Genomic DNA, 25,902 nt, shown 5'->3' with positions numbered 1-25,902 from the left:
AAATACTTCCACAAGTTGTAACCTGGAATGCCTGTTCTCAGAAGCCAGAACTATGACAAAAATTCAGATAAGCCAGGGCAATCTGAGGCACAGGTTCATTCTTGGTTGGCGAGGACGGCGGAGCACACGTTCGGCTTTCCTGTACCCAGCCTCCTGCCGCACCCTCTTGGGAGGTATTTAGCACCTGTGAGCAGGATGAACTAAGGCAATCTATTTTGATGCACCGATTCCAGTGTGGGGAGCGTATAACTGAAAAAAATCTAGGAAAGTCTGTATTCATGTTTAAGGGACTGATAGCGAAGTCCACCTTTGGTGTCAAGTTCAACTGTCTCCTTTTTTTTCCTTCTCTTAGTTCAGAAGTAGTGAGGAGTTTGACTTTGCTTTTGAATCTTTGTTCTGGCAGCTTCTGAGATAATAGTGTATAATTTACAGGAGTTGTCGGGGATTAAATGAGGTAGTCTGGTGACATTCCTAGAATGTGGTGGGGGATGGGAATGCAACGAAGTGGTACCCTGCCCACTAGGCAGGGCCATCCTCACTCATGCCAAGATTCGGGTCTCGATCTGTGCCAGCACTGAGTCAGTAAGTGGTGAACTGAGTTTAGTACTGTTGGTTACGGGGACACTCAGCCTTCCGGGGCCGAACACAAACCTTCAAATGTGCTTTTCCCTTCTGAACCTAGGTTGGGATCATAAGCCCGAGCTTCCCTCGCAGAATCTCTAAGAGAACGAGCCTTTATTCAAGGCCTCTGCACCAAAAACCCTCAGCAACAACAGAGGATTCCAGCTCCTCACCTCCCCCAAACTGGCAAGAACTTCAGGGAAATCACAGGATGATTTTTTGCCACATGATTAATCCTGTTTGGACTGGTCCCGGAAGAGCACACATGGGTTAGCAGCAAGCAGCGACTTTCAGAATCTTACAAAAATTAATTGTCTAGCGGACAGGCCCTCGGGTACAGGCTTTGGATGAATGTTCAGAGCAAGGGTGGGGCCTGGCAATGGAGGAAGATGCCAGATGTGAGGACAACAGGCCTCTTTAGAATCCCCTAAGACTTTAGAGATGGCAAAGGGGGTTGGATTATAATACTAAATCATGGCACATGACCCTAATAGAATTAGCACACCACAATCACCTCCAGTCTGGCTCCCCAATAATAAATACCTCAGCTCAATGGTGTTGCTCATCCATATTCATTATTCTCAGACAAAACCCCTATAGGCTTCAATCTTGCAGCAGAACAGCCTGCAGAGAACTGGCCACATGGCCACCCCTTTCTTTCCCAGGCCTCTTTCTTCAGTTGTACAGTTTCTAACATAGCACAACGAAGACTCTTTCTAGACATGACCGAACAGCAGCTACATCTTAGGAGCACCTTGGAAACTGGCTTCTGAGAGTTGCAGCCTACCCTTGCCTGAGAGGATGCTAGCCAGTCTCTGGCTTTCCTCGGATGTGGTTGGGGCGAGTGAAAAGCCACGCCATTTACACACATTGTCTCGCCAAACCAGAAATAGAACTGAAAGACAGAACTGTATATATCATCATAGTGCAAGGAGAAGTTTCAAAGATAGGACTGCCAGGAATAGCCCAGAGCGCCATAAAGAGTAGCTTCGCCTCTTTGAAGCAGACAACCCCGCCCGGTGCATGCTGTATAATTTCCCTAAGACTAGGTAGGTGTTGTCGGTGGAGAATTATAGAAGCCGAGGATAGGCTTCACCCGTCTCACACAGACCACTTCCTTCCCGGGAAGGACAGGGCTCCATCTCTGAAGATCACTAGCTTGCTGAGGAGCAGGTGATGTTTTGGGTCAAAGTTAGAGCTTAGATTCCCCAGGGAAAAAGACACAACTAAAAACGCAAGGCAAGAAATGAAACAGGGTAGGTTCACTTCTGAAGCCCAGGTTGCTTTCAAACTCACTGTGTAGCCCCCAGGATGACCTTGAAAACGTCATCCTCCCGCCTGTTTCCCCGAAGATGCTGAGATCACGCAGGTGACCATCACTAAGCTGTTTTTTGCGCCTTGCTGGGGATGGAACCCAGAGCATCAGGCCTGCAAGGCAAGGACTTTGCCTACTGAGCGCACTTAAGCTCCATTGGTCTTTTATTAACGCTAAGTCAGCCACTGAGTCCTTGGCCTCAACCACACTTACACCTCACGGCGATCCTCCAGGTTAGGAGGTACAGCTTTAGATGTTGGACGCCCTGGGTTCCATCCATTCCCAGCGCTGGAGTCAAAAGAGGAAGGAGGCAGAGACAAGACTGCTAGAAAGACAGCAGCCTTCAGTTCCCCTCCTCTACTCCGAGTTGTTTCGCCTCCCACCCGTGCTACCTGTCCCCAAGGATGGGACCCCTGGTTCCAACCTATCCTCCTGCCTGTTCCTCTCTTCCAGAGACATTAACTATTCCTCTAATACCCTGCTCTTTGGACCAGTCCAGTCTCCCTTGGTATCACCCTCCCGCCCCACGACATTAGTCTCCCCCCTCCCCCGGGAGGAGGGAGACATTCCGTACCCCTACCACCTGTGGATCCGGACTACTTCCGCAGCACCCACTGACTGTTCCTGGGGACTTGGCCCCATCTAAGTTGCCCCAGCTTTCTCCCGGGCACTCTCCGATCCCAGAAAATCCACGCCTCCCTTCATCCCCCCACCAGCAAGAGCTGTTAGCCACTCTGGCCGGGACACTTACCTCCCTGCGCAAAGTGCCAGCACCACGCGCTCCCCAAAACCCAGAACAACACCGGCGCCGTCCACATCTTGATCTCTTTGGAGCCTCAGCAGCTAGTGGTTTTTGTGGTTGTGAAAAGATGGAAAAAAGGCTTCGCAACTACAGGCCCAGCCGGGAAGAACTCTGCAGCAGACTGAAAGGCGGTGAGCAAAAGTCCCAGTGAGTGCCCGGGCTTCCTTGGCTCGCGGCAGCAGCAGAACAGCAAACTTGGCAGCTGGCAACTCCTCGGCGGCACAGACAGCATTTATGTCTCTCAACCGGGGCGGGAGCGGGTGGGCGTCAGGTGGTCCCAGCCCAGGGATCTAGGACCGCCCCCGGACTCCGTTTGGCCAGCATCACAAGATGACCTCAGGCCAGGTTTAAAGTTACAGGGCCTCAGCCACTGGGGCCCAGCCCAGGCCAAAAAAGAAAAAAAAAAAAAAGCTTTTGACTGTTCCACAACAGGAGAAAGAGGGAACACGGATAGTAAACAGTTCTGCTTTATAATTTTTATTTATTTTTCTACTGTACTTATTATTCTGTTTTGAAGGAGAAAGCACAAAACCAACATTTTCCTTTTTACTGGGCTAAAGGGAGACTCACACAGTAGCCTGTGCGGCCCATTCCTTGGTTTTAGAATCACACATTGGATTTTTAATTTTTTTGTAAATACTGAATGTGATGGTTAGGAAAAAAAAACGGCAGTCGTTTGGGTGAGTCAGAGGCAGTTTGTGCTAATTAACTGAACCCTCATCCAAGGCACATGGATGTGTGGCTGGTGGGGTGTCTGTCCCCCGACAACTGGCTTCCAGTGTGGCACTCAGCCTTGTGGGTGCTTGTCTAGGAATGGTACTGATCTGACTGGGGCGCTTGGCCTGGTAGGGTGCTTGGCGCTAGTGACTTACACGGTTTTGAAAGGCAGAGCACGTGACCCCTCCTGATACTGGGGACATTGTGGCTTCACCTGGAGGCGTGAGCAGCTGTGTCATCTAATGGGTGGTCACTCACCTGGAACTAAGGGTTCCAGTTTATCCATTTTAATCCCAGGATTTAACCAGTAATTCTCCTTTCTTGGTTTAAACAATCTTTCCTCAGTCTCAGGGAGTGGGTATCAGCAAGAGAGCTCTTCTTTATCCCCCCCCTTCTAACCTGCTGGAATTTAAGAACAGGGCTGGGGAGGTGGTCTTGACTCCACGCCCAGATGCCATAAATTCCACTCAACAAAAGCATTTGAAGATGGGCCCTGAGAAGGCTCAGCCCCCAAACCTGGTGACCCATAATGATGAATGGAAAGAAATGGCCCCCAAAGGATGCTTCTGACCAGATAGTTCACACACACACACACACACACACACACACACACACACACACACACACACGATGTAAAAATAAAAATAAATTAAAAGCAGAACTTAAGGCTGAATGTCCTCAAAGTGTTCTAATGAGGGTGAAAGTGGGTTTTCATCTTTGCCTTTTTTTTTTTGCAAGGTTTCTCTGTGCAGTGCAGCGTTGGAGCCTGTCCTGGAACTAGCTCTCATAGATCAGGCTGGCCTCAAACTCACAGAGATCTGCCTATCTCTGCCTCCTGACTGCTGGGATTAAAGGCATGTGCCACCACTGCCTGGCATAGACTTCATCTGAAGAACTGCAAGAGTAGACTTCTAAAATTATTTAGTGTACATGTGTGTACGTGTGTGTGTGCACATGTGCATACATGATGTGTATAGGGACCCATGACATGGTATGTGTGTGTGTGAGATCAGAGGACAGCTCTGTGGAGTCAGCTCACTCCTACCTTCACTTGTGGGTTCTAAGGCTCAAACTCAGGCTGTCAGGGAAGTCCTTTGATTTCCTGAACCAAGATTATTTTAACAGCTCAGATGGTGGGGGCACACACCTTTAGTCCCAGTAGGAGGCAGAGGCAGGTAGATCTCCGTGAGTTTGAGGACAGCCTGGTCTACAGAGTGAGTTTCAGAACAGTCAAGCTGCCAAGGGCTACAGAGAAAAACCCTGCCTCAAAAAACAAAAACAAAAACAAAATAAAAAACAAAACCTCAGACTCTCAGCTTTCACCCCATCACTATTAATAACACCTTTTGAGGGGACACACCAGGTTAAACCAGTGTCTCTGGCAAACTTGCTCACAGCGACAGTTAGCAAGCTGTGCCCTTTAGCAGCATTTCTGGGTCGTGCACCAGGGTGAGAGCAAGGCCGCCCACCCAACAGCAGGTGTCACTGGGCAGGCAGGAGGCTGGACATATCTGGGGGTTGCTCAAGGGACAGTGACTTGTCCTGGGACTGCGGGATAGGACTGGAGTAGATTCTAGAGATGAGAAAGAGAAACCTGGGGCGCATGGCTGCTGAACTGGTGTTGTGACATCATTTCTTTTGGGTGAGTGATGTGTGTTATAGACTGAGTGCCACGCTCATGGCCTGCCTGGCCTCTTGGACAAATAACGGAGGCAAACGGGCTCTGTCTTGGCGGCTGGACCGTTGGCGCACAGTTTATAGAGAGGGGGTTCTAGGAGTAGATGAAGAATCCAGGGAATCTACCCCCGGCTCCGCTCTCCCTGTGTCCGAGGGATGTGTCTAGGTTATAGAAGGCTGGTCTCCTACCTTCTTGTCGAGGATGGAGGAAGGGACAAAAGTGGAAACAGAATCCTGTTGGGGGCCTGGGGACAGGGGAGGACTGGAGGAGTCTGAACTAAGTCTCCAGTCTGAATAACCAGGTGTGTGGCTGGCCCCTAGAAGGGTCACTGAAGGATAGGGTGGGGGAGGAGTTACATTCCACAACTAGGCAAACAGCAAGTTAAAGATACCTTAGCCCTGGGCAGAAAGATGCCCCAGAGAGATACAGAAGCCCTGAACGCCTAAAAAGTGGAATCCAGCTTGGCACCACAGGGGTCTTTCCCCACTTGACTATGACTCAGCTTGTGTGAAGACTAAAGAAACAAAGAGTTAGAGACAGGCACCTTGAGATAAGGCCCACAGCCCCACCATTTGTAAATCTTACCTTGCAATCTCATCGGTTCTTCCAGTCAACCTTCATCAGGATCACAGCATTCAAGGAAAATGGCTTAGCGCTGATTCACCTGGAGGGCTGCCTAACACACAGGTCACTGGGGTCACTCCAAAGTCCTCATTCATTAAAAGAAGGAAGGGGGGGGGAAATCCCACATTGAGAACCACTCTTTAGAACGTACCACAAACCATGTGGAGTCCTACAGAAAACGAATGGGGAGAGAAGACCTGTCTTTCTGTGTCTGATCAGGGCTTGGAGCCTATTGTTAATCCTGGGTCTTGAATAAAATATATGGAGCTAAGATGGCACACATGGTGTGGGACCGTTTGTCCTAGGAGATGCTGAAGCTTGGTTGAGACAGGCGCTGGAAAGCATTCTTAGAGGCCTCTGCCCAGTCTGGAGAGCAGTTGACTGAACTTTTGCAGGGTGCCTGAGAAGACACAGCGTTCTGGGGCTGAAATTCCTCCAGTTAACTCCCCCAAGACACGAAGCATTTCTGTGACTCCTGAATAGGTCATTTCTTAGGGCTCGAGCTGGACCAGGAGTAATGTGAGGTTGTGAACTCACAACACCTCGGTTTGCTGGAAACAGCCGGGGGCCACATGAGCCCCAGAGTCCACATGCTTGTGAGCAGAGATTCTGATTCCCACTGCAGAGAACTCTGCATACAGCTAGGATCTGAGCCTGGTGGCGGCTGTTTCTACCAGGGTCCACTGAGTTCCCAATCTCTTTCTTCTCCTGGTGCTGTTTGTGATCATCAGGAAACAGTTACTAAACACTAGTGTCTACGAAAGAAGTGTTTAAATGGCTCTAAGGGGGACCGGTTTCTTTGACCAAGGGCATAGATTTCTACACTGAACTAAGGTAAGCGTGGGGTCATTCTCTCTTCTTGGCCAACCTTCACCTGAGCCTGATTGTTGAGCCCCCCCCCCCCCATCTGTGCAGTCCCGGGAAACTGGATTTATTCGCAGTTCCACCCGTGCACTGGTACTCAACATAGAGACCCCAGCCAGGAAGCCAGCTTCTGCTGTTCCATGAGTGGGGACCGGCTTGAATTCTGACCCACGGGTGTCCTCTAAGTGCCAGAGTGCCTATTGTTCCCGTGAGATCTCCCTGATGCCAACTGTCCCTTCAGGTGTCAGAGTCCTCTCAGGCCTCTGTTCCAGGGGGACCTACAGAATTTCAGTCCCAAAATCCCCAAAGAATTATTGAAGAGCTAGGTAGGTGCCTATTCTCCATCACAGAGTTGGGTAAGCACAGTCATCCTTCGGTGTGTGCGGGGGCAGGTTCCAGGGATATCATAATCTACGGATGCTCAAGTCCCTAAGGACAGTGGGGCTTGTTGCGGAATGTTATTTGAACTGTGGAGAGGCGTGCTACATTTGCTTCTGCTGCTTTTGTTAATGATGCAAAGACGTGTAATATTTGTTTGATTAAATAAAACTTAATCAATTTTATTTGATCAGGAAGCGTCAGGAGGCTGAGTGAGCAACTAGCTGACAGGAAGTGGTAAGGAGGTACTAAGTGAAATGGGGGTTGTTTAGTGGGGGCTGAACAGGACACCCCTTTTTTCAGGAGATGAGAACAAGGAGAGAAAGTGAGCTGTTTGCTACTCAGCCTCTCTGAGCTAGCAGGATTTTACCTCAACCTTTGAATCCCAAGCTCTATAGAAGGATAGAACTGGGTTGGTGGTGCATATCATTAATCCCAACACAGGAGGCAGAGGCAGGCTGATCTCTGTGAGTTCGAGGCCAGCATGGTCTACAGAGCTAGGTCTAGGACAGCTAGGGCTGTTACAGAGAGAAACCATGTCTCAAAAGGAGAAGAACTGGTGCCTGGTGGAACAGACTTTCTGTCTTGCTCCATCCTGCCCAAACCTCTGCTAGTAGCTGCAGACTTGCTTGCCAGTTGGGACAGCAGTTGCTTAAGGTTCAGTCACTGTATCGAATGCAAAACAACAGGGTTGTATTTGCAGGTTATGTTAACGCATCCTTCCATGAACTTAACTCACAGCAGGGTCACTCGTAATAACTAATGTGATACCAGTACTATATATTAATGATTACCTACTGTGCTGTATTGTTTAGAGGCAAAGAGGAAGAGGAAAACGCCTGTGTATGTTCAATACCCACTCCTAAGTCTCGAGACAGCCTCACTAGAGCTCTGGCTAGCCTGGAACTTCCTAAATCTGGCCCTGAAATCATGGAGGTTTGCCTACTTCTGTTCCCTTTGCCAAGGGATTAAAGGGGTGAGTCACTATGTCCAGCTTTCTAAATATTAATCTGTGATTAGTTGAACTCGTGGATCTAGGGGACTGATTGAACAAGATGTTGAACATGTTAAGCATTTCAGAAAAGAGAAATAAGGTGAAACTGGAGTTCGTCAGTGAAGAATGTTTGCTGTTTTTCCAGAGGACCTAGGTTCAGTTCCCAGCATCCAATGGAGGATCCAAGGAGGATCTGACGTCTTCTTTCTTCTTCTTCTCCTCTTCTCCTCCTTTTCCTCTTCCTCCCCTGCTCTTTCTTCTTCTCCTTCTCCTTCTCCTTCTCCTCCTCCTCCTTCTTCTTCTTCTTTTGAGACAGGTAGCAGGGTTTCTCATTGTAGCCTTGGTTGTCCTAGAATTCACTTAGAAGACCAGGCTGCCCTCAAACTCAGAGCCTCCTGCCTCTGCTAGGGTTAATGGCGTGTACCCCCACTGCCCAGCTTGCCCTCTTCTGATGTCTGCAGACACTGCACACATGTAGTGCACAGACATACCTGCTGGCAATATACTGCCATATGACCCATGTTGAGGGCCATTTGTCATATCCCACATCCGGGCAACAACATCAGTCCTGCCCTGGTTATTTCTCTGTGCTTGGAGGGAAGTGTGAGGATTCAGAAAGAGACTAGAGACAGCTGATAGAGTTGGGAGGGCATCCAGTAAATACCAAGATTCACCTAGTGTTTGTGTCTCATAGGCTTTATATACCCCAATCCAAAGGAGGCTCCTACACTATACATAATAAGAAATTTAAGAATAAAAACAATATGGTGAATAGTAGCTGCAATTGGAAAAATGCTTTTCAACCTGATTTGATAAAACTGACCATTAAATGTTGTAAAGAATTTTATCATTGTATTGTTATACATATATGCTGATAATTTTTGTATAAGACTCTTTTCAGGTTTCTTTTGCCTTGTTTTATTTGTTTGTTTGTTTGTTTGTTTGTTTATTTATTTCTTAACTAATTCATTCATTTATTTGGTACCAGGGACTGAACTAGGGACCTCATAGTAGACAAATGCTCTTCCATTGAGCTACATGTTCAGTCTCTCAGCTTTTTTTTTTTTTCTGTCATAATTTCAAAGTTTTGGCTTACTTAGGATATATAAGAGTCTGGATTCAGTTCTCAGCACTAAAAAGAAGAGGAGAGAAGGGCAGAGAAGAGAAGAGAAGAGAAGAGAAGAGAAGAGAAGAGAAGAGAAGAGAAGAGAAGAGAAGAGGAGAGAGAGGGGAGAAGAAGGGAGGGAAAGAGAGGAGAAGGGGAGGAGAAGAAAGGGAGAGAAGAGGGGTGGGGAAGGGGGGAGTTGTCACCTGAAGGGAGAGGTGCTTGCTTAACATATACAAAGCCCTGGTTTCCAACACCATTGCTACATAAACTAGGTATGTGTGGTACCCTCATACCCACAATGTGATTCTAGAGTTTGTAAAGTGGAGGCAGGAGGATCAGAAGCTCAAGGTCATTCTCAGCTCCGTAGTAAATCTGAGGAAGCCCTGACTCAAAGAGGAGAGGAAGGAAGTGGGGGGGAGAGGGAGTTTGAGCCTAGTCATGGTGGTTCATGCTTTTCATGAATGGTTCAGTCACCATTTGGAAGGCAGAGGCAGGTGGATCTCTGAATCTGAGGCCAGCCTGGTCTATATAGTGAGTTCTAGAACAGCCAGGTGTAGGAGCCAGCCATGATAAGCTAAATAGAAACAGACAACCAAAGAAAGTTCTTTACTTCCAACCATTATCACCTGCCAAAGTAGGACTCAGCCATCGATAAGTTTAATGGAGGCCTGAGACTCAGTAGTTTACCCTGAAGCAGTATGTGGTTGCGGGAAGGACCACAAATTTAGATTACCCAAGCACCATTCAAAGGAAATGCCTAACATTCCAACCATTGTAGACAGGATCACCTGCCAGTACACATTCACCAGGACACCCCTAGACAAATGCCAGCCAATCAGGGGTCCTGAACCTTAGACATCCCTCACCCCCACCTTTACTACTATAAAAACCCAACTCTAACTGACCTCGAGGCTCTTCAATTATTCCAATACGTTGGACATGTGGAGAGACCGAGTTTGCAAACTTGTGTAAAATAGAGGCTCTTTGTTTTTACATATAGGACGGGCTCTCCTTGTTGGTGTTGGGGGGACTTCGTGGATCTGGGCATAGCACAGAACTATACAAAGAAACCCTGTCTCTAAAAATCAACCCCCACAAGTAAACCAAAAAAATCCCCACAAAAAAAGAGTTTGAAGGAATAATCCAGAACACCCATATACCCTTCCTCTATATTAACCAACCTGCTTCTGTTCTGCCTTATTACACTCTCGTGACTCAGCAGTCTCTGCTGTGTCATGTAGACGGGCACTGATGTATTTCTGAGTCACAGAGAGAGTCATAGAGACATTATGCCCTCTAGTCCTCAATTCTTGGGTGCAAATTTCCTAAAATCAAAGACCTCCTTCATAGCCACAGCAGGATTATCAAATTAAGAAATTTAATATTAAAACACTGCTCTTGACTGGGGAGTGAGGGCTTGTCTGGCATGGAGGAAATCCTGGGTTTGAGCCTCAGCATGCCGGACATGGTGGTGATCACCTGAAGTATGAGCTAGATCATGAGACTGAGGTAGGAGGACCACTTGAGCCAAAGAATTTGAGATCAGCCTGGCCAGGGTAACAAGACCCCATCTCTAAATAACTAAAAAATTGCTTTTGTTTTGCCCCTGGTCCATAATTGCTGCCCTGTCTTCTGAAGATTCCAGAAGACTGAGTCTTCCCTTGTCTTTCATGAACTTGGCACTTCATGAAGATGGCAGATTGAGTGTTTGTAGGATGCCCCTGACAGGCAGGTCTTAGCCTATTTTTGTAGGATGCCCTACTGCAGGGGTCTGAGATATTTCCTGATGACTAGATGTAGATGAGCCCTCCTAGCTGCGGGGCACAGGAGTGCCCTGGTATCTTTCTTATGCGTCACCTATTGGGTGCCACCTTTAGTCAAGGCTTTTGAATTTAGAACAGCCTACTTGGGTGGACTTCTGCCCTTAACAGTATTCCCTTCCCATTGGCACCCCGGACTAAAGTTACTTTTCCGTTTTTCCAGCCGTGGTGTGGTAGTGCTCGGTCATTAAACCGCACAATCCCACTCCTGGTGCATTTGTTTCCATCCGAGGAATGCTAGGTAAGATGTTAGGTACGACGTTAGCGAGGTAAGATGTTAGGGATAACAACTTGACCTTGATTCTGGGACTGTAGCTCGGTTGGCAGAGTGCCTGTCTAGAAAACACAAAGTCCCAGGTTGGATTCCCAGCATCTATGAAGCTGGTTTACAGGGCACACCTGTAAATCCAGCCAGGCGTGGGAGGTGAGGGCAGGAGAATCGGAAGTTCAAGGTCATCATTGGCTGCGTAGCAAGTTCAAGGCCAGCCTAGGCTATAGAAAGAAAAGCAAGTGTTTGTTTTAGACATGAGACTTGCTTTCCTTTCTAGAGGAAGATGGATTCTTGTGAAGATTGGTGTTCTCGCAGCAGCTCTAGGAGGAAAAGTCAGAACCCTGAAACCTCTGATTCATCAACCCATCCCAATAGCCTGTTAACTATTAACTGCTGTGGCTGTGATAAAATACCACGGCCTAAAGCAGTTTAGAGAAAAGGGCTTAACTTAGAGTTCCCGAGGGGCAGAGTTAATGGGTTGGGAAGGCATGGTTGATCATTTTATCCACATACAGGAGTCATTCACTTTGAGGGTGTGTTTTCTTTTGGGAAGGCAGGGGTCCAGGTAACCCAGGGTAGTCTTGAACTCACAAATGTGGACAAGGTTAGCCTTGAATTCATGATCTTCCCTTATTCACCTCACAAGTGCTGGAAACACTAGCACTCTATACCGCACCCCATTTTATCTGGAACTGGGGACTAAATGCAGGGCCTCCTGCTTGCTAGACAAGCCCTCTACCAACTCTGTTATTTCTCCCGCCCTGTGACAGAGTCTTTGAGAACAGTCTTTGGTGATTGAGGTGGGTCTCCATGGCTGTCATAAGACAAGGAATACTGTGTGGAGTCTTTCTATGATTTATTTAAAGAGTTTGCTATCTTCTTGGAATGATGAGGAAATTATTCAAATCCAGATCAACAGGCCTCTGTGCTGTCTGTGCTCTGGAGAAGCCCTTGGTCCTCGAGGCGGGACACATTGCACAGGCTTCACACAGGCTGCTCTGGTCAGTGAGGTGAACAGAGCCTTTGAAGAAAGGGGAGTGACCCCTATCTTAGAGACTCTAGGCCCCAGGTTGATTTCTCACTGCACCAAAAAATTGCAAAGACTCCCTCAACTGTTGACGGTTGTTGTCATAGCAACTCATGGTTTACACACTACCTTCCCCCAAGTGAAAGGAGAACTTGTCTGAATCCCTTTGAATTCAGAGGTTTTTGATGATTTGGACAGAAAGTATCGCTGTAGTAGTTTGGAATCGGAGTCAGGCTGGGTTTACTTTGTTATGGTGAATATTGAGTTTGTGGTTTTTGCTTTGAGACAAAATCTCATCTTAGTCTGGAACTTTGGGTTCGCTTGTCTCAGCCTTCCCAGGGCTGGGATGATGTTGTTTACAGCCAGGCAGAGCCAAAGCCGAGTTTGAAAGGACAGACAAGCCCTGGGGAGGTAGGCGTTTGTCATAATGCAGAACTCAATGAAGGAAGACTCCTGTCAGTGTGTTCCGGGGTCTTTGCTGTGACGACTCAGGCTCTGCTGAATGAACGCATCTGCAACTGTGAGGTTTGGAAGGCACGTGGGGCAGGCCGGACAGCAGCTGGGACTACCATTTCCTTCACAGTTCCCTTGAAAGGTGTAAACTTTGTGGACATCCGCCCTAACCCTTTGCCCTCTTTGTTTCCCTGGGTGGAAAGTGGACTTGTGAAAGTGAGCGTTGCAAGGACTCTGTCCCCAAGGATGACTGTCCTCCTTGAAGGAGCAACTGCGTACTGAAGGCTTGCTTCTGCCAGCAGCTGGCTGTCACAAGGAAGCTGAGTGCCAGTTGTCACCGACCGCATCCCAACCTGGAGGGTCCGTCCTCCCTGGTGCACACAACGTCTTTCCCAGAGATCTGGTCATAGGCCCACTGGCTGGAGTGAAGGCCCTACAGTATAGCCCGGACCCTGCTGCTGCTGTTTTAGAACCTCTTTTGTTAAGGGCCCGAGTCTGTTTTAATCACTGCTCAGGAATCTACTTCAAATACTCAGACTTACTGTCTGCCAAGAGGTGGGTTTGGCCATGACAGACAAACAGGAAAAGGCTTAGAAGTTAATAAAGCTGGGAGAAAAGGGCTTTGTGTGAGCAGGGTCCTTGCTACCCAACCGCCTGCAGGCCCTAAAGTGAGCGAGGCCTCTGCTTGCTTTGCACGGCCCCAGTGTCACGAAGCACCAGGGGGCTTCTGGGAACTGTTATTCGAGTGATTTTTCTGTTTTCCTTCCCTGGTGCAGGGACTGTGGTCACCTAGTCATTTCTAGGGTGAGGTCAGCATGAGCTGCACAAATAAGGAGTATGTGCAGGGGGCCAGATTTTCGGATTCCCATTTCTGAACCTCTTGTGTTTGAGATGGATGATGGGGTCAGAAACAGAAAAGATAAGTAAAACTGATAGATATAAAAAATAATAGAAATAATAGAAAATAATATCTTGAAGAAATGTATCAATGGAGGATATCAGCTTTCTTCTGAGTGGTAGCGAATCCCTCGAGGAGCATTGATCCCCTCTAAAGGGACTCACAGGCAGGGAGAGTCATGGGCATCCATTTCAGAGTCTCAGCTAGTCCCCACTCTCTTTTATAATGTTGTATCTACTTCCCCATTCTCTGTTTTTTCCTCTGGGCTTTGCTATAGAAACACAAAGCCCTCAGCTATGCTTAATCCTGGGACAGAGTGTTGCCCCGGGGAATGCAGATCCCACTCAGGGCACCGAAAGTACAATTTGACAGATTGTTGTGTGCTGTGGTTTGGAAATTTTCCCCAGAGGACTCCTGTGTTGAAAATTAATCTCCTCTGTGAGGTGTGGAGAGGATAAACCATTGGATTGTATCATTTAGAGGTGGAATCTTTGGAAGGCAGTTCAGATGTGCTTGTCAGGGTGGGGCCTCTTGATGGAGTCCTGGCGATTTTAGAACAAAGACAGCCTAGAACACACACACACACACACACGCATGAATACACACATGTACAGGCACATATACAGACATCACACATACAACACACACAACCATGTACACAGAGACATACGTGCTACAGACATGCACACCATACACACACTCGCCACACAGGTGTATACAGAGACAGAGAGACAGACACACAACACACACATTTACAACACAGGTGTGCACAGAGAGAGAGAGAGAGCGCAGGTGTGCACATAGAGAGAGAGACAGACAGACACACCACACACACATTCATCATACAGATGTACGCAGAGAAAGATAGACACAACACACACACAATACACACACTCACAACACAGGTGTGCACACACAGAGAGAAAGACACACACCACACACACACACACACACAAACACCACATACACACTTACAACACAGGAGCATTCACACACGCAGGTACTACATGTACCACATATACCACACACACATACCACACAGATGTGCACACACACCACATATGTGGGCACACGTAGGACTGCACACATACTACACACACACATACTCAACACATAGGTGTATACATACACAGGCATGCACACATATCACACATATACCACACAGGTGTGCGTGCACTCACACAGATTCACATACCACACATGCACACAGTCATGTACACAGTTATCTGAGCACATGTGTGCACACCAGCACATCCTTGAATCCCTTGTCTTTTTGCAGGGCATGTACCACCTTGGATTTCTGACATTAAGAAAGCCATCACCAAATACAGCCCTTGACTAAACTCCATTTCCCTAAAGCTTATCTGGGCTGAGGAATTGCCTGTTGTTGGCAATGGAACACAACGTTTGAACAGCCTCTATTGGCTTAGGGAGTGGGGTGGGGTGGGTTGTGTCTTTCTTGGCAAGTAGATGTCTCTGCTAAGTGTGAAATTCAGCTTTAAAACGGAATTTTTGCCAAGGTTGTATTATTCTTTTGTTTGTTTTGTTTTTTGTGGGTTTTTATTTTGCTTTTTGAGACAGGGTTGTTCTATTTTCAATGCAAATGGCAAGAGTGTCTATAATTTTCACTTTGTGTCTTCGCCTCTTCTGTGTCTTGGCTCTGGAATCTCATGATTGCCGCTAGTGCCCTGGTGGCCAGAGCAGAAAGGATGACAAGGAGCAAGGAAAGAGTGAATTTGGGGGATATTATTTTCAGGTGTGTAACTTTTGTTTATGTTGCATTTGTGTAACTCTGTGAAGCTATTTTACTGTGCCTGTCTAAAACACCTGGTGGTCCTAATAAAAAGATGACTGGCCAATAACGAGGCAGGAGCAAGGATGGGGGCGGCTGGCAGGCAGAGAGGATAAATAGGAGAACTCTGAGAGAAGGGAGAATGAGGAGCAAGGGAACATGGACAGGAGGACATCAGGGGTCAGCCACCCAGTCACCTGGCCAGCCACGGAGTAAAAAAGAAAGTAAGACATACAGAAGAAAGAAAGATAAAAGCCCAGAGGCAAAAGGAAGTTGGGATAATTTAAGATAAGAAAAGCTGGCAAGAAAGAAGCCATGCTAAGGCCGGGCATTCATTGCTAAGAATAAGCCTCTGTGTGTGATTTACTTCGGAGCTGGGTGGTGGGCCCCCCAAAAGAGTCCAAAGTGTAAAACATCGCACAACGGGCGGAACAGCCTGGCTCGACACAAGAGCAAGCACACAGCGCTGCTCCACCTAACCCAACTATCTTGTCAGCTGTCTCAGGACAGGTGTGACAACAGGTCACGTCAGACAGGAAACGAAGGCGGACTGACAAGAAGACAGTCTGATCTGATAACCTGCTTGATAAGGAAGACGGCTTTGCCGGCGGACTGTTAGGAAGAGAAATTTCCTACTGACTCGTTGGACAAAATCTATGGTTAAATGGACAACTAAGTATGAAGTGGGTGGGGAGAGCAAATCAGTTTACGTGCGTGGGTCTTAAGGAAGATTTTCCCATGCTGGGTGCATCTGCTTAAAATGTTCTAAGCAGAATAACAGTTAATACGTATTGCTAACTTTTGGGACTACCTTTAAGGAGTTCTGTGGGGTTTTGTTGTTGTTTTGTGTTTTTTTAATATTTATTTATTTATTATGTATACAATATTCTGTCTGTGTGTATGCCTGCAGGCCAGAAGAGGGCACCAGACCCCATTACAGATGCTTGTGAGCCACCATGTGGTTGCTGGGAATTGAACTCAGGACCTTTGGAAGAGCAGGCAGTGCTCTTAACCTGTGAGCCATCTCTCCAGCCCCGAGTTCTGTGTTTTTTAAATTTTAAAATTACATCTATTTATTTATTTGCTATCGGTATTCATGTGCCATGGCACACATGTGGAGTCGCAGGGCAATCTGAAAGAGATTATTTTGAAGTGTCCACATTTATATGCATGCACATATCCATACACACACAGACACACAGAGACATGTACATATCTCTTGTAGTGCTGCGCAGGCAGCTGCAGACATCAGTGATGGATTGCTGCCGTGTAGGAGGACTTGACCCTGACTAACCTGAGATAGATGCCCGGGCTGGGAGTTCCATCCTTGCAGCTACTAAGCTTGTGATGAACGATTCACTGTCTGTCTGTTCATCTATCTGTCCATCTTCGAGACAGAGTCTAACTTCTAGCAGAGGATGACCTTGAGCTTCTGACCCTCCTGCCGCTACTATCTGAGGAGGTGCTGGGATTCCAGGTGTCTGCCATTGCCAGTGTCTGTGGTTCTGCGGATCTGAAGGGTTGTTTTTGTGCACTGAGCCGTGAATTCGCAGGGATGGGCTCCAGCTGCTCAGGGTTCTTCCCTTGTCACAAAGGCTGCCTCTTTGTGAGAAGCAGGTCGGCGCTTCAGCTGAACTAGGGTGCCTTCTCCTTGGCTTCGCTTTTCTCAGATTGTTCTTCTGTTTATGGAGGCTGCCTCAGCTCTTGTGGCCTTAACAGGCTCCATCTGCACATTAATTCTCCTGGCAAGAATTTTGCCTTTAACTTGCTTGTTTACAATGCCATCAGCATGCTGAGTGGACACTGTAGACTGCTCCAAGTTTGCCATGGTGACACTTATGGGCGTTCCTTTTTGAACAGCGTGAATTCCCCTGATGTCTATAATGCGACTCCTCTCCTCTCACATATCTGTGGCCAAAGGAATAACTCCATGTTTCCTGAAGGAGCTAGGGAACAAAGATCAGGGCTCTTCTCTCTCTCTCTCTCTCTCTCTCTCTCTCTCTCTCTCTCTCTCTCTCTCTCTCTCTATTTGTCGTTTTGTTGCATTGCAGGAAGAAAACTGCCACAGCCCCAAAGCATCTCTAAGGATTTTAAAGTGTGCACAGAGGGTATGTAACATTTAGAAACTGCTTGAAAGGTTTCTAGGCAAAACAAAACCCAAGCTGGATGTGGTGGCACACACCTTTAATCCCAGAACTCGGGAGGCAGAGGCAGGGGAATGTGAGTTTGAGGCCCAGCCTGGTCTACAGAGTGAGTTCCAGGATAGGCAAGGATGCACAGAGAAACCCTGTCTGGAAAAACCAAAATCAATTAAGCAAACAACCCAGCCCTCAAAACCTGAAGAGCAGTGTAGTGGCAGAGAGCTTTGTGAAGGAAGGAAGGCAGTCTTTGAAGAGGAGACAGTCACCTTCAGCTGACTGCTGACTGATGCAAGACCAGAGAGACAGGCGAGCAGAAAGAGGAACATGTAGGAAGAAACAGGCAGGAAGGACAGTCAGAGGAGTGCTGCTCCACTGGAGGAGAGGAGAGAAGGGACCACAGGAGCTGAGTGGAGAAGCAGGGAGCTGCAGACATCGACTGTGTCACTGCTGATGGATGGCGGGGTTTGAAAAGGCTTATCTGGGATGTTTCCACTTCTCAGCCACAGCCCGACTTCTGAACCTTGGCACTGTTGATAGTTGGGACCTGGTAATTTCTTTTTATGAAGTCATGCCCTGAGCATTATAAGATATTTAGGGACACCCATGGAATCAATTCACCAGGTGCCAGTGGTATATACCCATTTACCCCATGTAATGATAAAACATGAGATTACCTAAACAATAAAATTCCCCTGTTGACCCTCATTTGCAAACCAGTCAGTCAGGGTATCTCCTTTGGGAGGATTCGTTTGGGGGACATAAGATTATATATAGAGAAAGGACTTGGTATCCAATATTTGGTTTTCAAAATGGGCTTCTAAAAATCCTGAGCAATAAAACATGCTGAAATAATCAAGTCATACTGAGAATGTCCAACAGACTCAAGCATTGTTTCTACAATAATAGCCAAACCTGGTAAGCTTGGCTCACAGGGGTTTTGCTTAGAGAGAATCCGTATGTGACATGTGGTATGTGGCACTGTCTTCTAGGAAGGGGTGACAAAGAGAACAAAGTGGGGAATGGGATGCTTCATTCTAGGAACTGCTGCCCAAGGCCAGGGTGGGAAGAAGATAAATCTCAAGAACATCCAAGCAGGTGTCCTGCTTACAGAGACACCCACCATGGCCTGCATGCAGCACAGTGGCTCAGTGTATGGAGGGTCCCAAAGGAGACCCTGCAGTAACAGGTAACTGCTCATAGAGAAGCCTTTCCTATCACCTTGAAGTAGCAGGGATGTGAAGAGGAGACCTGGTCCTGATAGGAGGGCAGGAGACTTCAGACCTCATGACCAGAACCACCAGCAGAGCTGAGAACCAGCAGCCACAGAGGCTAGCACACACGTGGCTTGGAGTGAGAGGACCAGTGAATGGCCTTGCTGATCTATTCATCGAGAATCAATCAACACCCAGTGGCCTGAGACAGCCCTGTGCTTCCAGGTCTTCTTCTCCCTTGGCTAGCTCCAACCTGTGTCTGCAGCTCTCCTGTGTCAGATATCCCACAGTCCTGGCATTTCTAACATCCACTGCAATTTAGGTTTCATCCTGATAGATTCATACAATGGCGTTCCCTTTCCTCCTTGCCAGGAATCTGACCCTGTCATCCATTGCCTGGCCTCAGCAGCTCTCTGGAGCCTTGGCGCGTGCCTCCATGCTCCCATCGTCCTTGTGTTTTTAACGCAGGCAAAACCAGTAGAAGTAGACTGTGTCGCCAGGTTCTGCAGCCAGCCAGTTCAAGATGTAGCCTGACCCTCTTCTATCATAGGGACGGTGGCTGAATCTGAGAAACCATTTTTTTTTCTTTTTTGAGATAGGGTCTCACTGCGTGGCCCTGGACTGCCCAGAATTTGTGATAGAGACCTGCCGACTGGCCTCGAGCTCACAGAGATCCACCTGCTTCTGTCTCCCAAGTACTGGAGTTAAATGTGTATGCCACCACACCCAACCTGAGAAAATATTTTTGACAGTTGTTTTTGAGCACGGAACCCCTTCATTAGCAATCTCAGTCCAGGCTCACTCCATCCAAATGAAGCTGTGTTTTCACAAGTTGCCCCTGTTGATGGGCAAGATCTTGTTCCCAGGATACCTTTCCAATTGTCCAAGCCGGGATAAAATGATGTCCTAGGTGGAGTCCCTAAGGACATCCCAATCATAGTCCATCGTGGAGGGAAGTCAGAGCAGGAACCCAGAGACAGGACCTCAGAGGCAGGAACCGTAATAGAGGTTTTCTCTCCATGGCTTGCTCAGTTTACTTTCTTACACAACCCAGGACCACCTACCTAGGGATGATACCACCCACAATGGTCTGGATCTTCTGACGTCAACCATGTCAAGATTTCCCTTAGTCAAGAAAATAGCCGATAATATTACCTCGGGGATAATCTGATAGGGGTCCTTTTTCAGTAGGTGTCTCTTCCCAAACAATCCTCACTTGTGCAATCATTATAGAGATGCGTACAAGTGGTTTATCTTTGATGATCATAGCTGCTTCTACATTTGCCTTACATGGAATTTTATTACACTTAATTTCCCAAACTGTATATTTTTCATATCTTCAAACTCACAGAAATCGCCTGCTCTGCCTCCCAAGTGCTGGGATTAAAGGTGTGCGCCACCATCGCCCAGCTGTGCTCTTTCTTTCTCTCACTGTAAACCTGGATAAAAGTAGTGACCAGAAACCATGCCACAGCCTGAATGCCACTCACTCCTGCTATTTTCTCTGCCAAGCAAATTAGTTCATTACTTTTGACTTCAGCTCTCAAGTCCTGGGGAGAATGCAGCCAGCAGATTTATTGCCAGAATATGTCATGAACCACCTCTATCTCTGTTCCCAGCAGAGTTTTTATTTCCCTTTGAAAGCTCATGAGCTGGGCCTTCATTGTCCACGTGTCTGTCAACATTCCCATCTTCCAGACTCCCACCTGACTGGCCCATCAGGCTGTACTTAGAACACGCTAGTGCAGTGGTTCTCAACCTTCCTAATGCTGCAACCCTTTAATACAGTTCCTCACGTTGTGCTGACCCCGACCATAACATTATTTTCATTGCTACTTCATTTTGTAGAGTGGTATCTCAGTTCCTAAGACCATCAGAGATAAGTGTTTCCTGATGGTTGAGACTCACAAGTTGAGAACCGCTGTTCTCTGGTGTTTCTAGGCTGCAACTCCAGACTCTTCCACAATTCCTCTTAACAAACTGGTCAGCAACAGCCCCAATTTTCTGTATTATTTACATTCTTTTGTTTTGCTTTGTTTTGTTGAGACAGGGTTTCTCTGTAGCTTTTGGAGCCTGTCCTTGTAGACCAGGCTGGCCTTGAACTCACAGAGATATGCCTGCCTCTGCCTTCCAAGTGTTTGGATTAAAGGTGTGTGCCACAACCGCCTGGCTTCTTTATTACTTACATTCTTGATATTGTGACCAAACTCACAAGATTGAGCTTAAGGGAGAAAAAGTTTATGTAGTGTGAATCGAATTGGTCTTAATAATAAAAACCCAGAGTCAAATAATGGGGTAAATGCTGAGAGATGAGAGAGACAAAGGAACAGTCGCAGCTACCTCTTACCTCATCAACTTCTCATCTGAAAAAGGGGCCAAGCTCCTGTCTCCATCCTGCCTTATCACCTCCTCTTTATGCCCAGCCATATCATTTCCTGTTTTCTCCTTCCAGGTGCTGGGATTCAAGGTGTATGCCACCACTGCCTGGCCTCTGTGACAAACTAGTGTCGTAGCTCTGCCCTCTGATCTTCAGACAAATTTTATTGTTAGATCACAAACAAAATATCATCACATTTTCCCTTTTTGTCTAAAATAGAAAAGGTTATAACTAATATAAGAAAACTATATACAAGTAAAATAACTGTATGCAATATATGCAGACAATAAATACGTCAACAATGTCTAGTCCATATGCATATGACAGATTCAGAGAAAATATTCCACTGTCTATCCTATCTTAGGCCAAAGGATTGTACCTAATTCACCTTCTATCCTAATTCTCATTACCAAAACTGTCTTTTAATGTCTCTCAACCTTATATATTCTACACCTCTTTAGTAAATTTCTTCTCTGAATCTGGTAACAAGGAAAACTATGACTACAACTCCATCAGGGACCTGAGAAGGAAATAATATTACCCGAGTAAGCAGGAAGTGCAAGAAAGTGACTTCCAAAATATGTGAGAAATGACAGAAACAGCTGGCTGCCTGGACAGTCACCCAGAGTAGCTGGCCAATGTTGGGGCATCCATTTTTGGCCTACAGGCTATCTTTTGTGTCCTGCTTGTTCAATTAGGACAACATTCTGCCAGCTGTCAAGGCAAAAGCACTTTTTTGTCCAATGACTAACTTTTGCCACAAAGAAAGTAAATTCCATGTGGAGTTTCTTTGGTGCCCATCATTTTCTCTGAAGTAGATTGGTGCTACTGTCTCATTGTCATTAAAACAAAACAAAACAAAACTTTTAACCATTACTGATAACAACTTGTAATCAACCAATCTAACTAATGGCAATTATTCATAACCCATTGAATGACCAAAAACCACCCACCCCACCTCTTGGGAATGTGGGAATAGTGTTCTTAAATTTACTTACTGCTGTCTTGGGGCAATGGCATCTTTGAGGACCCTGAAAAAAATTGGGTTAATTGTTAAGTCCTGGGAGAGGTAGCTGTATCATTTGTTGTCCAGTCTCTGTGTAATGGGCAAGTGCAGAGCTTGTCTCAAGTACTGACTAGAGTAGTCTGTGAGGCTGGATCATCTCAGCTAACCACCTTGAAATTGTCCTAAGCAGTTTGTAGCCAAAAGTCTATCTTTAGGTGGTGTATTTGAACATGGTGTTACCACAGTCCTGGTGGAATCATTGTTTTGAGGTCCCGTCCTCCTTTTGAAGATTTCAAAGCTCACTGTTAGGCATGGTCTTGGTTCACTGGAGAAAACTTAAACATTTAAATATCTTATGGTCTTGGTTCACTGGAGAAAACTTAAACATTTAAATATCATATGCAGCAGATCTAAAAAATGTTAAAGGACCATCCTTTGTTATGTCCATCCAGAGTACAAAAACTTAATTCCTAGTTAGCAGTTAGAGACTCAAACCTGAAATCATGTACAGGGAAACTAGACGAAGCTTTTTCCTAGAATTAGTTAGTACTCTATATGACCATTAATATCATTACAAAAAGTTTATATATATATATATATCTTATAAATTTTGAGATAATATTTGTGCCTTAACTTGTTAAAAAGTAAAAATAAAACCAAAAGATTATGAGATTAGTGGCAACAAAATAGTCCCTTAATTTTGATTTTTCTTCTGTCCCATATCAGGTGGCTCTTCTGACATGAGACAGGAATTTTGGATTTTACTTTAACAGTCATGCTTGGGTTTAGAGAAGCACAGGACCACACCCCAATTTCAAAGCCAGGTTTAATTTTTAATTGGATTGGACTACAAAAAGAGTATTTACATTATATGTCTGTTGAGAACAGCAGAAACAAACATTTGGGAAGATTTATGAAATTTTATCCTGTTGGAAATGTGATATAATTGGTAAGCCAATTTACTCTTTCTCTTGGGACATTTTTTCTGGATGATTTGTTCTTTTTCTTCAGATGTCTCATTTGTCCAGTTATCTTCAGATTCCTTGGCTGGATGTATTCTTTTCTCATGAAAAAAAACAAAAGAAAACCCTGCCCCAATCCTAACTTTGAGGAGGTTCCCTTATGACAAGTAATATCTGATCAGATGAGAAACATTTGTTAGTTGTCTAAATTAGTCTAGATCGAATGGTCACCCTGGTCGATGAATTATCACCTGTTCTAATCAAGAGGTCTTTCTTGTTCGAATTGAACCCTTATCAATTTTGATTTATGGTTTCTCCTGAAATTTTTTTTATTTTCTAAAGCTGTTCTATCATCCAAAGAAATATGGTTTCTTACAATAGATATTAGGTCCTTTAATTGTTCTGAGAAGGAGTTTCCTCCATGATGACAGGAAATGACTGAACTGAATTTGACATGGGGGTCTCTGAGAGGCCCTTCAAGGCATTTCCCAAAGGCAAATGGTTACCTTGACTGTCCCTTGTTGATCCACATTCATTAGTCCAGTGCCTGCCATGCCACATCTTCTGCATAATCAAGAAAGGAGGTGACTTCTGTTTGAATTATGCTTAGAAAAAAACACTGTTTCTAGGAACACCATGTTTATAATCCCTTTTTAGGTGACCTTATTTAGCACAATTGAGACACTTGACATTTTGATTTTTATTCAACCCTCTAGAAATCATCTCTCCTATCCAAGCATCATCGTGGTTATGATATTCAATATTGGTTGTATCTCAGATCCATTTATCCAAGGGTGTTGATCTTGTCTTTAATGGCCTAATTACCCTTTTGCATTGTGCATTAGCATTTTCAAAAGCCAGAGATTTAATTACTAGGTATCATTCTATTTACTGCTGAAGTCAATCTTTGCAAGAAATCAGTGAAGGTTTCTTTTGGGCCCTGCATAACTTTAGTAAATAATTTAATTGTCTTTCCTACTTCTTCAATTCTATCCCAGGAATTCAAAGCTGCTGCACAGAATAATCATATAGAGGTTGCCTTTGTACATTAACATAATCTCCTGCTCAAAGAAGTTCTTGGTTTTTGGAGATTTCCATACCTCTAGCTCTACTTCATTGTTCAATGGTCATAGCCTCATCTTTCCACCAGGTTCTCCACTGTAATTGAGGACCAGGCTCCAAGACTGCTGTAACTGAAAGACCTTCAGAGCGGGGAGACTCTCACTCAAGTCTTGGGATAACATGACCCCCCAGGAACTCACGAGAGACCATCCTTGCTGCAATTACATGAAGTTTATTGACAGGACAGGAACCAGTGCACTGGGGCTGAAATTCATTTCCCACACAGGGGTATAGAGTTCGACCCTGAGTAGAGGGGAGAAGGGGTATTTAAGGGGAAAAAACACAACCCAGTAATACAAAGGGGGTAGGGAGGGCATCATTGGAAAATTCTGAAAATACCAGTGATCATTGAAAAATTCTAGCACACCCTAGCAAACAGCAAAAAGCTGTGTTAAACTCTATATTTGTGTCTAGAATTCCTTTTTAAGCCCTCTTAGGTTTTATGTGGAGTTAGTTACCACGTTGGAGCACCACTCTGTATAAGGCGCAATGGCGGGCTGTGCTCCCGCTGCCCGGCTAGCTTTACCCGAAATAGTTACATGGAAACTGTATTCTTTTAATCACTGCTTGGCCCATTAGTTTTAGCCTGTTATTGGCTAATTCTCCCATCTTGCTTTAACCCATATTTAGTAATCTGTGTAGCACCATGAGGTCGTGGCTTACCGCGAAAGATCCTAACCTGTATCCTTCTTGGTTCGGAGAGTCATGGCGACAGCCTTACTTCCCTTTTTCCCAGCATTCTGTTCTGTCTACTCTGCCTACCTATGTTCTGACCTATCAGGCCAAGGCAGTTTCTTTATTAACCAATGAAAGTAACACATAGACAGATAACCCTCCTCCATCAGGTAACTACTTGTTTCTTAAGATTATAATCTAATCTAACTTTATCTTCAGCAAGTTCCTGAAACAGAGTCACTAAACGGGCTAACCTAAATTTTTGGCTCTTCTCTTCCTGCTAGATTTTTGGCTCTATTTTTCCTGCTAGAGGGGTCTGGATTTATCTGGGTCTTTCATAACTAAGTCTCTCCAGTCCTGAGGGATAGTTCTATTACACGTTGAATTTAACATCTGCTTGACAAAAGGTGAATGCATGCCATAAAAGACTATTGCTTCTTTGGATCTCCTTAAATCTAAAATTTCCACAGGAGTTCATTCAGCTCTTGCACAACCTTGGTGATATCTATCATTGCCAATTCCTGTAAAGTTACTGGATAAATTAAATTTGATTGTTTGAAAACCTTAGGTTGTTCTTCTCTAACCTTACATTGCAATGCTGAAATTGGTTCTTCTTTAATTTCCTCTGTCTGGATCTGAATATCTCTATGATCTGTTTTTTTTTAATATTTATTTATTATGTATACAATGTTCTGTCTGTGTGTATGCCTGAAGGCCAGAAGAGGGCAGCAGACCTCTTTACAGATGGTTGTGAGCCACTATGTGGTTGCTGGGAATTGAACTCAGGACCTCTGGAAGAGCAGGCAATGCTCTTAACCACTGAGCCATTTCTCCAGCCCCTATGATCTGTTTTAATACGTTTTTCTAAGGCCTGTATCTTGGCACTCATATCAACCAACTTTTTAAAAGACAAATCGAGGACTATCAAACCCACAGCAAAGATTATTAAAATGGTAGTTAACATTATGTCAGTCCCAATTGATTACCTTTTCATTTACTTATTCCACACTTAAACTTTGCATTGCATAATTACACAGAGACATAAC

At 45.6% G+C, this 25,902-nt stretch overlaps 1 protein-coding gene across 1 annotated transcript in view; it reads right to left on the bottom strand.

The window, feature by feature from the left end:
* Pdpn (podoplanin) overlaps positions 1–2,994 on the bottom strand; it is a 33,019-nt gene extending 30,025 nt beyond the window's left edge. The window contains exon 1 of the mRNA XM_048426633.3: positions 2,688–2,994. Within this exon, the coding sequence (XP_048282590.2) occupies positions 2,688–2,754 (67 nt within the window). The 5' untranslated portion in view covers positions 2,755–2,994. The remainder of the gene's footprint in view (positions 1–2,687) is intronic.
* Between the last annotated feature and the right edge of the window lie 22,908 nt (positions 2,995–25,902).

The sequence above is a fragment of the Myodes glareolus genome, chromosome 6, assembly GCF_982192425.1.
Source record: "Myodes glareolus chromosome 6, mMyoGla1.1, whole genome shotgun sequence".
In the NCBI taxonomy this organism is placed as follows: Eukaryota; Metazoa; Chordata; class Mammalia; order Rodentia; family Cricetidae; genus Myodes; species Myodes glareolus.
The sequence above is the reverse complement of the archived record's forward strand: the minus strand, read 5'-3'. Positions and strand labels throughout refer to the sequence as shown.